Source organism: Notolepis coatsorum (assembly GCF_963971535.1).
Source record: "Notolepis coatsorum genome assembly, chromosome: 14".
Taxonomy (NCBI): domain Eukaryota; kingdom Metazoa; phylum Chordata; class Actinopteri; order Aulopiformes; family Paralepididae; genus Notolepis; species Notolepis coatsorum.
The window spans coordinates 36,625,317-36,640,288 of NC_140178.1; the positions used below are offsets into that span (position 1 = coordinate 36,625,317).

Consider the following 14,972-nt stretch of genomic DNA (forward strand, 5'->3'; position numbering starts at 1 on the left):
GCTGACCATGAACGTTCCAATGGTACAGAATTTGTTCGGTTTATTGTCATTCAGAGGTAAATTCAAGATTGAGGATGATTGTTCATTATTATTATTACTACTACTGCTGTGTGTAGATCATTTAACAAAATTATTGTCCTATTTGTTCATTGTGATCCAACTTGCGTGCGTGTGTGTGTGTGCGTGTGCGTGTGTGTGTGTGTGTTTTCATGGCTGGTCAGTGTGCTCTAGTGACGTCTAGTGCAGTAGACTTATTATAACCTACATATTATTACCATGCTATTTATGTTAGTTATTCATCAACTAAGTTAGTTATTCATTTATATGTGCTGCTTAATATAGCCTACATAAACAAATTAGTCTATTTATCGATACTCTCATCAATCGACAATCATGACGTTGCATTACTGCTGATCTGCCTTTCAGGTTAACTGGTGATTTAAAAATAAAAAGATTTATTGGTAACGTTAGCAAGCTATAATCTCCAGACATGTTTTGGCCATAAGCGCCAGTACAGTCGATAAAGAACAATCGAGACCGTTTTCAAATGTCCAATCTAACGAATTTTGTTTGCTCATAAAATGCTTAAAATGTTAAATGTGATTATACGGCTGTTAATGTATTGCAACATGCACGGGCCGACTGCCCGCAGACGGGCCGTCAGAATGTTAATTTGGGAGAAATAAATAATAATGGGTTAGATGCCAAACTTATTTTCGTTGTATTGTGCTTGTGCTGCATGATGATACATAATAAAATGTGCAATATAATTGTTCCATTCATGCGAATATTTGAAGCATTTTTTGTTGGGTAATTAACCTCTCAAGCACTCATTGCTTTTGTCATTTGTCTGTTACTCAATAGGCAGTGTTCTGAAATAACTTCATACATCAGTAGTGCTGAATTTCTCAGTTCTCCGCTTGATATAATTAATCAAAATGTCCAATCTAACAAATTTCGTTTGCTCATAATAGCCTACTGCTGAATAACAGTACATGGTCAAACAATTATGTTCCATGATTTTATTAAAAACACAAACTGCCTATAAATGGTTATCGAGCTGCAAGTCAGTTTTCTCACGTTGTATATTACAATAAAGCAGGTTGAATTGAAAATGCTTATTTTTTTTTAGCCCAGGCCTAACAGATCTATTCATCTTACATTCATGTTTTAACCTCTAAAAATTCAGACGGCAGCCCCACGTCACCGCACATTTACAGCAGTCTGTCGGCATCACGCTTTTGTGTGATGTTTGCATAACGCAATTGCTTGTATTTGCATTTAAATTCAACATTCCAGAGGGGGATGGGGAGATCAAAACCTTGTAGGCTTTCGACCGTGCTACGTGCATGGCACCCACTGATGATTACGCAGCATGAATATTCATGATGCTTATTGACTTTCCGACCTTGGATTTGGATTTACGAACTCTGAAAGGCAGTCATCGGACTGATTGGTGTGCGCCGGTGTTCTTTTGGGAGAAATCATGGCGATTGCTATAATAACGTCGATTTTACAGACATCCTCGGAATTAAATAATTATAATGATAATAAATACAACAATATTTGTATCATTAACAATTACGTTTTACATGTATAGTCACAGTGATGTCCAAACATTTATAAAAGCACTACACAAACACTGCAAATGACAGTGATTTCATTTGTGACGTGGGGTGCTAAGCGATTGTGCATGGTTGAGCGACAGCTGATCGCAACGCCAGGCGACGTCGCTCGCCTCCCGTCTGCTTTGGGCTTTACTGTTATATTTGCACTCTGGTTGGATGCCAAACCTCTTTTCATTGTACTGTATTTGTGCTGTATAATGACAATACATTTTAATCTAATCCAATGATGCCACTGGCAGAACGTACCTTCTCAATCAGCAGCTTCTTGGACATGGTCACGCACTTGTTCAGGCGTTCTTTGTACCGCTCCAGCATCCTCTGCTGCTCATCAATCTGTCTCCGTAGATCACAGTTTGCCTGAAGCAAAAACATGATTGTACACACACAAAACATATCAGGGAAACAACGTTAACACAACAATACGCCTCATTTAGACATGTAGATATGAACCCAAATGAAATGCCGTTAAACCCTGCATTTAAACAAGGCGGTGAGCATGATGCTGTCAAATAATAAAGAATGACAAAGGGAATTGGCAGAAATAAAGCTGTAACGTAATTTGTACCCGCAGTAAATCGTCTATTCGGCCCTCCTTCTTCTCCAGGTCGGAGTTCTTGTTGTGTTCCATGGCGGTCAGCTTCTCTATGGTCAGGTCGGACTGGAGGACATGGTAGGGGACAAGGATTCAAATTGAAGATCATCACGAAGAACAAGAGATGTGAACTGAACAGATCTCGAGGGGATTTGCATCATTTATGAGAGATAACAGGGTGAGAATTAGAACACTGTTGGTATAACAATAAGAGATCATCTATACTCTTTTTCCAGTTCAACCCATTTTTCCAAGCGGGTGTGATTTAGTAACAATAGCAGATAAATGGCCGGTACCTGTGTGGCTTTGTGGAGCATGTGAAGAGACAAAGGCTTCAGGGAACATGTCGAGTGTTCTGTGTTGACTGAGCTTATAGAGGAGGGGCTTCCCTGCTGCACCTGAGAGGCAAATACATACAATCAATCAATCAAACAACAAACAAATAAACCCAATTACTTAGGCTGGGGACAATCCACAGGACCAAAGAAGCCATCTGGCAGTTTTTCAGAGTGTGCAAGTTCATATTTCACGTGATGGCATTTGTGCGAGCGCATTGGGTGCGTACAATACCACGTTCTCAAGTCAAGCACACAAAACCTTACGAACTGAAACAATCTGTGTGTTTGCTCTCTCTCCCCCATGCTTCTCAAAAATGACTGTTGCCTGAATGAAAACGGAGATCAGTTACCCCCGGGGAATTGCACTCAAAAAACCTTCTGGGTAATTTGGACACTGCTGCCATGACAACCTGTAGCCCATTCATTTTCCATTTCTATGCCGACAGCTAAATGTCTCATGTATGAGGGATTTGTTAGATAATAACACATTTTGGAATATTTGAAGTAGGAGAGACGTGAGCATAAAAAATTTAAAAAGGATGATATATTTTTTTTAGATGCAGAAGGATCCATAATGATATTTTTGAATGTCATTGGCGAACGATATTAACATTGCCTTCTTATCCACTTCTACTACCCTTCTTCCATCTCCTAGAATAGTTGCAATGCACCATGTCGATGCACAGCAGGAAATTATAGAATAAACGAAATGATGTGTGCAATTATTTATTACCAGTGACGGCACAAAAATACACTTTGTTTGGGGAAGCTGCACATCCAATGAAGCCTCAACGGTTTGATGTGCTGGAATAATAGTATATTTTTTTTAAATAAGAAATCCAAAGCAAAGCCCTCGTCCCCGATCCCTGGCGAACTTCCCATAGCGCACCATGTCTCCCAAGACACAGCAAGAATCCATGACGCTATGATGATAACCTAATCAGACATGGTGACCGGCGTGCAAGACAAAACCACTGTGTAGTCTGATCCCGGAAAACACTGTGAACACTGGATGTGAATCCAATTCCAACCTGCATTTATATAGTGCTTTTATCCAAAGCGCTTTACAATTTTGTTCCTCACATTCACCCATTCACTCACACACCAACGGCAGATGCAACCATGCAAGGTGCCAACTTGCTCAAGCACACTTCGATTAAGTGTCTTGGACACTTCGACACACTGCCGGGAGGAGCGGGAATCGAACTTTCCGATTACCAGACGACCTATCTACCTCCTGAGCCACTGTCGCCTCCCAAGAAGTGGCCTGTGCCCAATAAGTATATAGGAGTGATATCAGACAACCTCTGCCCTCATTTATGATAGATGGTGACAGCAAAGAAAGTGTTTGTCTATGCATGGTTGAACACATCCATGCAAGTGTGCGTCTGCATCTCATTTCTGTGGGTGCTTTCTAAACACATTATTGAGAAATGCTCATTATAATAGCCTAATATTTAGAATTGAATGTATACATTTTAATGTTCAAGGTAAACTTAAAGACAGATATTCCATGATATGCATTTGCTTCATAAAAAAAGGGGGGGCACTTTACCAAAAAACAACACTGATTTATTTTGCACATAATCTCACATATCCAAAGGCTCTAAACTGTTTTGCACACATTCATTTAGTTTGACAGAGTAATGGGTTTGAATATCTCCTCCCGGCCGTGATCGAGTCATACTGAATTCTTGTGTTGTGTTAATTACAGCTCAATTAAATTATGTAGATGAAGAAATCTCTTATCACCTAGCGGTATATATATATATATATTTTTTTTTTTATTAAAGGGCTGTGTTTCGGATGAGACAAATGGGAAGCCCGACCAAAATGTCAGGCCCTGGTCTAGAGCCCTCTTTGGCCACCAAACAGGCTTATCCGTTTTCACACCTGTTAAAGTGACGGGCTAAATGATGCCTCCAGAATGTCACAGTATCATAACTTTTTTAAGTTCAATATTGGCATAACATAAGACCAGCTTTCCCCCCATTTGCCAAAGTGAAATCCCACCAGACCCACTGGCCGGCGGCCGCCCACCAAAGTGGCCCAGTGGAAACCCAGCTTGAACCCTCCATCTTCCCCATCCGTGGAGATGCACAAACACAAGGGAACAGATCTTCATTCTAATACATTTAATGGTTGGCCAAACAAAGTCAGTTTTGGCAGAAATGTCTAGTGAACAGATTTACGTGATCGTATGACTATTTCTGATTGTCCCAACTATTAACTAAATGATTATTGGTTATCAAGCGCCTTGTTGACTGTCTTGTGCTAACGTGATGTAACGGTAGGTGTGGTTTGAGGCTGTGCCAGGGATCCCTGTGGTGTCTTTTCACATGCGAGATCTGGTCCTGCCTCATCACACTTGTTCCACAGCCTTGTGACCCCAGCCTTAGAGACCATGTCCAGACAACATCTACTCAATCCCCACAAACACATTATCTACCACCAGTGTGTTAATAAACAGTGTGGAAGTGAGAGAGAGAGAGGGGGGGGGAGAAGAGGAGGGGAGAGAGAGGCGGAGAGATAGAGAGGGGGAAAGAGAGAGAAGGGGAGGAGATACCACAAATTTGTCTATGAAAGAGAGACATCGAGAGGTTTTGTATCAGATTTTTATCATCAATTACTAACGGCCTCGTATGAAACCCTCCACCTAGACTCTATTTGGAGGAGGGATATACCAGACCTGGAAATAGACTTTGAGTGGCAAGAAGCCTGGGCAAATGTTCGACTTGCATCAAGGAACCCGGACCATCAACAAATCAATCTTAACTATATCCATAGGACATACTTGACTCCTATAAGACTGAACAGAATGGGTCTTAAACAAGACTCCAAATGCTCCTTATGTACAAATGGGGACGAGGGGACATTTATGCACATGTACTGGGACTGCCCACCAGTTAAGATATTCTGGAAAGAAGTGACCCAGCAATTATCAAATCTCTTAATTCTGAATATACCTGTACACCCCTCTGTATTACTGCTGAATGATGTTTTTGAATATGCAGAACATCCACAGCGAAAGAGATTGGTTTTATCTGGTATCACAGTGGCTACAAAGCTGATAGCATCACGATGGTTTCAACCGGAAAAAATTTGCCGGAAGGTCTGGATTCTTACATATCTCGATGTGATTTATCAAGAAATATCTACAGCAAGAATTTTGGGTCTCAATGAATCCAAAATGACAATGTGGGTAGAAGTGGTGGAGAGAATAAAAGCTAGCATATAATGGTAGTGTATGGTTAGGAACAAGTTATAATGGTTGGATTATCCAATGGGGGGTCCGGGAGGGGGGGGGGTACGAGCTAGAGCATATGTGTATAGGTTTTTAGATAACAGGTATTAGGGGTATATCCTGTATAAGACAATTAACTAAATGGTGATTTCATTGGATGTGCACTGTCAACTAATGCTTGTATATCTTATCGTGTGTTGTCATGTTTGTTTATGTGTTTGTTTAAAAAATAATAAACAAATTAAATACAAAATAAAAATAAATAAAAAAAAAAAAGAAGGGGAGGAGAAAGAGAGAGGAGAGAGAGATATTATAACTTTACTGCACACCATCAACCATTAGCGTGACGTGTACTGTAGTGATGATCTCTGCCAACGACGAAAGGGCCTACCTGGAAGAGGTAGAGAACCTGTCACAGTGGTGTCAGGAGAACTGCCTCTCCCTGAACGTCAGCAAAACAAAAGAGATGATTGTGGACTTCAGGAGGTCGGGGGTCAAGGACTACAGCCCCCTCAGCATCGACGGGGCACCAGTTGAGAGAGTGAACAGTTTCAAGTACCTCGGAGCCCACATATCCGAGGACTTGACATGGACCACACACATTGACAGTGTTGTGAAGAAGGCACGACAACGCCTCTACTTCCTCAGGCGCCTAAGGAAGTTCCAAGTCAGTCAGAAGATCCTTAGGAACTTCTACTCATGTACAATAGAGAGCATCCTGACCGGCAACATCACCTCCTGGTTTGGGAATAGCACTGCACAAGACCGTAGCAGACTACAAAGAGTGACACGTTCAGCCGAACGCACAATTAGAGGGGGGCTTCCCACCCTCCAGAACATTTACAACAAGCGGTGCAAGGGGAAGGCTAAGAGAATTATTAAGGACTCGAGCCACCCGAACAACTGCCTCTTTGAACTGCTGCCGTCAGGCAAGCGATACCGGAGTCTTATGGCGAGCACAGAAAGACTCAGAAGGAGCTTCTATCCCCAGGCCATCAGGCTGCTAAACGAACAATAATCGCTAAACGAACAATAATCACTATGCAACAACCATCAAATGCACACAGCACACACACCCACACGCACACACACACTCACTCAAACAAACAACACACTGCAGCACCCACTCTCCACACTTTAGATCACACAAACACACTTACACTTTATATTTATTGATAAAGGATTTGCACTACAACTCGTACACCTACTGTGAATTGTACCTAAACTGCACCTCGTCCATTTATGCCTTGCACTATATAGTATTGTATATTAGTACACTGCACAGTATTGTATATTGTATGGTAACTACGTCTACGAACATTGTACATATGTCTAAACTGAACACTGTGACCTCTTTTTTTCTTCTAATTTTTACTATGTTTTTATTTCATACTTATCTTGTCATGCACAGTCTCTGGAGCGCAACAGTAAGAAGCATTTTGTACAAAAGTATTCTGTACTTCTGTATGACAACTATTAAAGAAACTTGAAACTTGAAACTTGATATGCTTCCTATGATTCATTGTAATTAATTGCAGGCTGCAATTTTTGGGTTAATCATAAAATGATGAAACTTAAGCTCAGAGTTCCATCATGATTAGTTGTTAAAGCAGATTAGATTATGTTGGATAGGAGGGGTGTAACGGTACACAAAAACCACGGTTCGGTACGTACCTCTGTTTTGAAGTCACGGTTCAGTACGGGTTTACGGTACAGTGGGGGAAAGTTTACGTTTATTTATTTGGCTTTCCATGTTCCACTCAGGGGTGATGCAGTAACTGTTAACACTTTGAGTGCCAACGACGAGAAATCTCGTTAGTTCATGCCATGCGTTGAGTGCCAACCGATGAGAAATCTCGTTTTTAGTCGTTATTTTTTTTATTATCGATTTCCATTCATTTTTCATCAATCTAGCCTCACGTTACCAGTGGGGATCTGTCTGAGCTCGAACAGGGAAAATACCGCCCCCTATCGTCTCTCCGGATGGTATTGCACCCCATTGGATTGGACTGAATGAAATGGATGGGAATAAAAGAGTCCGAATTCCACATTTTACTTCTCGGGCATGTAACCCGAGCCGATTGCAGTCATTGTGGTCGATCAGAACAGCGTGGAATATGTCTTTCGACCACCCAGTGTTGGATGAATAAACACGATCGATATTTGGAATGGCGATCAGGAATTGGAATAATCTTTTTGGAGAACATCTGATCTGAGGTAAGGAATCTATTTTACCAGTCTTGGGATAATCAGAGCTGTTTTCACCTATATATCAACGTGTCCCATATGTGTGTGTGGGGCTGTGTGTGTGTGCTGATCAGGAAATAAGATAATAGATTTTTCAGCCCGCTTCTATAGCGTGCATAAGTACACATATACTATTGATAATCTAGCATTTATTTGAAAACGATTCATAAATAGGCCGAAAAATTACAACGTGTTTTGTGTATTACAGTAAACTTTAAAGCGCGATTCCTGCAGAATCTTTATTTTTTCTGAAAGTTTTAAAAAAACGAGCGTTTTTTCAAAATGGTATAAAACGGAAATGAACCGATTAAAAAACAATCAGTTTCATCAATGTTGACTGCAAACAAGTCATTGATAAGCGACGGGCGTATTAGACAAATAGCCATAATTTAAGATATAGTTTATGCGTTCACAAATATGATCGCCCTCCATTGACTACAGCACTCCCTGCTGGCACGGAAAGTGTTAAGTAGGGCTGTCAATGAATATTCTATATTCAAATTAATAATAGACTTGTTAAAAAAAATCATTAATTTTATCTCCGAGAGACAGCCCCTTCTCAATCTAGCACCAATCCTCCTCACACACAGAGAGAGAGAGGGTGTGTGTATCGTGTATGTGTGTGTATGTGCGTTCGCCACACTATGAGGCTATGCTAAATTACAGGTAATCTCCTCAGTGTTGTGCATGGGCTGAACGAACATCCGACCCTTTGCGCAAGTTATATTTTGGGAAGGGGTGAACTTGGGGTTTTGAACAAAATTCAGCATGAAAAAAAAAAAGTTCTGCATGCGCGTTCCATTGGTGGTTAACATACCGTTGCATTCGTTCGGTACACACAGAGCGTACTGAACCCAAGGTCCAGTACTGAAATGGTTCAGTACGGATACGTATACCGTTACACCCCTATTGGATAGATAAGATGACAGGGCTGGCTCGCTCACCGTAACAGGGGGGTTGGAGTGGGAATGCTGCGGGGAAGAGCGGATCACTGGAGGGATCCCCCTAGCAGGACTGGTCCCAGGACCGCTACCTCCCGCAAACTGACAGACAGGAGGGATGGAAAGCAAGTCAACGGACCGACCAAACCTCACTTCAAAAAGAACACAGTCTTTGTGTTAGTGAGCAAGAGGACGGAAGGTTATACAAGAGACACACTGAAGCAGGTTTCAAACGACATCAACTCAGACCGATGGAAGGACACCTTCCGCACGGACACCAAATACAATTCCGCTGCCACTCACCTCAAAATAATCACTAATCTTGTGTCCCCTGGCTCCCGCTTTGCCTGGAATGGATAAAAGAGGCGTGAGATGAGAAGACAGGCGGACGGGTCGGCTACGTGACGACAGGACCGCGAGGACCTCACCTTGGCCGCCATCGAACGGGTCGGCTTTCCGCTTCCTGGCTCGCTGCTCGCTCGGCTTCTTCTCCGGAGTCTGTGGAAACACAACGTGGAGAGACTGACTCTTCTAGCTGAATGAGAGACTGACTCTTCTAGCTGAATGAGAGACTGACTCTTCTAGCTGAACGAGAGACTGACTCTTCTAGCTGAATGAGAGACTGACTCTTCTAGCTGAATGAGAGACTGACTCTTCTAGCTGAACGAGAGACTGACTCTTCTAGCTGAACGAGAGACTGACTCTTCTAGCTGAACAAGAGACTGACTCTTCTAGCTGAATGAGAGACTGACTCTTCTAGCTGAATGAGAGACTGACTCTTCTAGCTGAATGAGAGACTGACTACTCTAGCTGAATGAGAGACTGACTCTTCTAGCTGAACGAGAGACTGACTCCTCTAGAGACTGACTCTTCTAGCTGAATGAGACTGACTCTTCGAGCTGAACGAGAGACTGACTCTTCTAGCTGAACGAGAGACCGACTCTTCTAGCTGAACGAGAGACTGACTCTTCTAGCTGAACGAGAGACTGACTCTTCTAGCTGAACAAGAGACTGACTCTTCTAGCTGAACAAGAGACTGACTCTTCTAGCTGAACAAGAGACTGACTCTTCTAGCTGAATGAGAGACTGACTCTTCTAGCTGAACGAGAGACTGACTCTTCTAGCTGAACAAGAGACTGACTCTTCTAGCTGAACAAGAGACTGACTCTTCTAGCTGAACGAGAGACTGACTCCTCTAATGAGAGACTGACTCCTCTAGCTGAACGAGAGACTGACTCTTCTAGCTGAATGAGAGACTGACTCTTCTAGCTGAATGAGAGACTGACTCTTCTAGCTGAATGAGAGACTGACTACTCTAGCTGAATGAGAGACTGACTCTTCTAGCTGAACGAGAGACTGACTCCTCTAGAGACTGACTCTTCTAGCTGAATGAGACTGACTCTTCGAGCTGAACGAGAGACTGACTCTTCTAGCTGAACGAGAGACCGACTCTTCTAGCTGAACGAGACTGACTCTTCTAGCTGAACGAGAGACTGACTCTTCTAGCTGAACGAGAGACTGACTCTTCTAGCTGAACGAGAGACTGACTCTTCTAGCTGAACGAGAGACTGACTCTTCTAGCTGAATGAGAGACTGACTCTTCTAGCTGAATGAGAGACTGACTCTTCTAGCTGAACGAGAGACTGACTCTTCTAGCTGAATGAGAGACTGACTCCTCTAGCTGAATGAGAGACTGACTCCTCTAGCTGAATGAGAGACTGACTCTTCTAGCTGAACGAGAGACTGACTCTTCTAGCTGAATGAGAGACTGACTCTTCTAGCTGAACGAGAGACTGACTCCTCTAGAGACTGACTCTTCTAGCTGAATGAGAGACTGACTCTTCTAGCTGAACGAGAGACTGACTCTTCTAGCTGAACGAGAGACTGACTCTTCTAGCTGAATGAGAGACTGACTCTTCTAGCTGAATGAGAGACTGACTCTTCTAGCTGAATGAGAGACTGACTCCTCTAGCTGAACGAGAGACTGACTCCTCTAGAGACTGACTCTTCTAGCTGAATGAGACTGACTCTTCTAGCTGAATGAGAGACTGACTCTTCTAGCTGAACGAGAGACTGACTCTTCTAGCTGAACGAGAGACTGACTCTTCTAGCTGAACGAGAGACTGACTCTTCTAGCTGAACGAGAGACTGACTCCTCTAATGAGAGACTGACTCCTCTAGCTGAACGAGAGACTGACTCTTCTAGCTGAACAAGACTGTCATCCAAAAAGCATATTCTAGAGGTGGGAGGGAGACACTCACCTCCAGTTCTTTGTCACTCAGGGAGCCAACGCTGCATAGACTGTGATTGGATGACTCGTTCTGACCTGAACCCTGTTGAAAACATAAAAACACCATGAATCCACAGATCAGATCACATATACACAAGGTAAAGAATTACAGACGTTCGACATGCGTCTAGTAGGGATGCACCAATGCCAATACTGATAATGGATATTGGTCTGATAGCAGGCTAAAATAGAATAACGTTATTGGATAATTCCCAATACCAAGAAACGTGTCTAACATGCCAGAAATAAAAGCAAAGTGACTTGCTGTATTTTTTACACTGTGGAGGCTATGAGAGGAGGGTAGGGCAGTGACAGGGGACTTCCATTGATCTGTAATATCAAGGGTCTTAAATCAGTTTTAACAGTGCTATCTATCTATCTAAGCGATCCCAATTTTGTCCATTGATTAAAATCAAATCAAATGTATTTGTAAAGCCCGAAATCACAAGTTAATGTCCCCATGGACTGGACAAGTCTTCTTCAGACAAGTCAATAAGAAACATCACAATAAAGCAAGAACAAAAATAATTGTATTAAAAAAGAATTCAATTTCATATAAGTTCAATAGCATAGGTTGCCTTTGCCATGATTATTCACCATCCCTCACCAAAAGCACATGAATATGACTTTGCCCACATCCTTCCTCACACTGATCATGGTAGGCTAGAGTGCAGTCTCTGCAAAATCTTGGTTTACAGAGTACATTCACAACATTGCAAATGAAACAAAACACAGGTGGCAAAATTGGGATGGGAACCGAATTCGGTACTTTTAAAAAGGTACTTACCGAAACACGTCGGTACTACTACCGAGTATCGATTCACGTGAGATACAGTTAAAAGAAATGTAAAAAAGAAATTTACATAATCTTTTTTACATTTATTTACTTTTTTTTAAACTTTTTTCTTTTCATGTCAACATTCACACACAGAATATACGCTTACCTAGGATTTGACTTGATTCAACAACAAAGCAGTCGGGGCGATGGCAAGCCGAAAACGGTCGAAAGTGTGGTTATTTGAAGTTTGGATTTTTTTTTTTTTTACAACTGAGGTAGGTAGATTACATTTTTAGAGACTAAAGTACTGAAAAAAGGTACCGTTGGGTACCGGTATCGATTCACAGGTACCGGTACCGTATCGGTACAAATGTGAACGGTACCCATCCCTAATGGAAATACCAGAGCCAATGGCCCGGGCATAATGTAATAAGCATTTGTATAGCAGTGGGAGACAGTGGACACATCCACCTCCTCCTAATCAATTTGCAATCGTCAATGGGAACTGACTGGAGCACTCTATAAACATTTGTATGGCACTAAACACAACAGGCTGAAAGTGGGGGTAGCATTGTTCGCATAGCTACCCGAACACCTCCGATATGGGCAATAGTGACAATGTGCCTTTTTTCTATTAATTAATCAAGTTCTGGGGTGTGTGTACAAAGCCAAGAGACCACCGGTGTTTCAACATGGCACCTCACCATCGCTGCTCTGGCCTCAAATGGTCTGGTCAGCCTTCTCACAATACCAGAAGTACGCCTTGAACGAACGAGACGCCATAGTTTCTTCCCGCACAGAATGCAGGTATATTTAATATAAAACAAATATGCAGCCACATCAACCACCACAAAACCAAGAATTTGCTCTGCAAAAAGTCTGCATGTAAGAAGGGGAAAAAAGCACACAGAGGGCAACAGAGCAAATGGGCTCATGGGAAATACATTGAAAACACAAGAGACAGTACTGCTTGCGGCTGGCAGATGCCTGAAAAACACATTCCACTTCTTTGCCTTAAAAAAAAAAACGCCATCCAAGGAGTTCAGAAGTGATTTGGCTGAATATAAGCAGATAGTATTGCCCCTAACTAGCGATGCACGATAATTATCGGGCCGATAAGCAATTATGACGTCATCCCGATAACGTTATTGATAGCTCCGATAATATAATATATTTTTTGGTAAAAAAAATGCGGTGTGGGTGAATTGGGATGAAGGGCGTTTGTTTTTACTGTAGGCTCCTCCCGTTTTGCCAGTACAGTGGTACGACTGATAGCGTGTGGTTTAGGAAGAGGGCGTTTTACACAAATCCAGCACTCCCTTTCTTGGCTGTGACGTAGCCACGTAAGTTTCAGAGGCAGCGCGGATGTAAACTAAGATGGCATCAGTAGTGTGGGATTGTTTCAGAGGAAAAAAGTTTGCTTGCTATTTGTAACAAATGCAATGCAGAAGTTCCACGAGGAGGGAAAAGGGCAACAACTTATAATACACCCAACCTAACAAGTCACCTGCAACATCACCACCGCTACGATGGTGTGTTAAAAGCCTACAACGACGCGCGAGCAGCTAAAGCTTATTGCTCCGTAGTAGCCAGGTTAATTTGCACCACCAAGCACTGCTTAAAAGCTAGCGGCTTGAGCCCTTGGGTCATTTCTGTCAAACTTCTTTAATTTAGCAAACGCCTCGTCAATAGGTACAAGCGCCGCGGGTTACTTTGTAGCTGGCTTTGGATTCACAGCAGCTTTAGCTGCTCGCGCGTCGTCGTAGGCTTTTAACACACCATCGTAGCGGTGGTGATGTTGCAGGTGACTTGTTAGGTTGGATCATGTATTATAAGTTGTTGACGGATTGTGAATTTTCTGATTCAAATTATATTTATTTGGAAAAATAAATATGGTCACTTTATCAGTCAAAACTGTTGTCTTGGCTTTGTTTTGTTCATAGTAGTAACGCTCATGTCATGATAAATCTGGTTAGGTAAAAACTACAGGAATATACATTTAAAAAAAAATTATAATACAATAAATATCGGTTATCGGTATCGGCCTTGAGGAGCAGAAAGTTATCTGTATCGGGTTCAAAAAATCTATATCGTGCACCCCTACCCCTAACATTTCAGAATTCATCCTGCTGCTTTTGTCAGCAGTCACATCATCAATAATTACAAGGGGACCAGTTCCATTGGCAGCCATACATGCCCATTGCCCACACCATAATACTACCACCACCGCTCTTCACTGATGAAAGCAGTTCCTTTCCTTCTCCATACTCTTCTCTTCCCATCATTCTGGTACAAGTTGATCATTGTCTCATCTGTCCATAGGATGTTGTTCCAGAACTGTAAGTGCTTTTTTAGATGTTTTTTTGGCCAAACTCTAATTTGGTCTTCCTGTTTTTGAGGCTCACCAATGGTTTACTATTATTGTGGTGAACCATCTGTATTCACACATGGTGAAGTCTTCTCTTGGTTGTTGACTTTGACACTTATACGCCTACCTCCCGGAGAGTGTTCTTGATCTGGCCAACTGTTGTGAAGGGTTTTTTCTTCACCAAGGTAAGAATTCCTCCGTCATCCACTACAGTTGTTTTCCGTGGTCTTCCGGGTCTTTTGGTGTTGCTGAGATAGATTATTTTTAAGAATGTACCAAACAGTTGATTTGGCCACATCTAATGTTTTTGCTATCTCTGATAGGTTTGTTTTGATTTTTCAGCCTAATGATGGCTTGCTTCACTGATAGCGACAGCTCTTTGGACCTCATATTGAGAGTTGACAGCAACAGATTCCAAATGCAAATACCACACTTGAAATTAACTCTAAACCTATCTGCTCATTGTAAATGAAATAATGAGGGAATAACACACACCTGGCCATGGAACAGCGGAGCAGCCAATTGTCCAATTACTTTTGGTCCCT

The 14,972-nt window shown here is 42.1% G+C and overlaps 1 protein-coding gene across 2 annotated transcripts in view; it reads right to left on the bottom strand.

The window, feature by feature from the left end:
* Positions 1-14,972, bottom strand: part of tlk2 (tousled-like kinase 2) — a 52,468-nt gene that overhangs the window by 19,702 nt on the left and 17,794 nt on the right. For both annotated transcript variants that reach the window (XM_084328549.1, XM_084328548.1), the window contains 7 exons: positions 11,253-11,324; positions 9,419-9,488; positions 9,294-9,337; positions 8,994-9,092; positions 2,517-2,618; positions 2,194-2,286; positions 1,875-1,985 (listed from right to left, as the gene is read on the bottom strand). In XM_084328549.1, the coding sequence (XP_084184675.1) occupies positions 1,875-1,985; positions 2,194-2,286; positions 2,517-2,618; positions 8,994-9,092; positions 9,294-9,337; positions 9,419-9,488; positions 11,253-11,324 (591 nt within the window). The remainder of the gene's footprint in view (positions 1-1,874; positions 1,986-2,193; positions 2,287-2,516; positions 2,619-8,993; positions 9,093-9,293; positions 9,338-9,418; positions 9,489-11,252; positions 11,325-14,972) is intronic.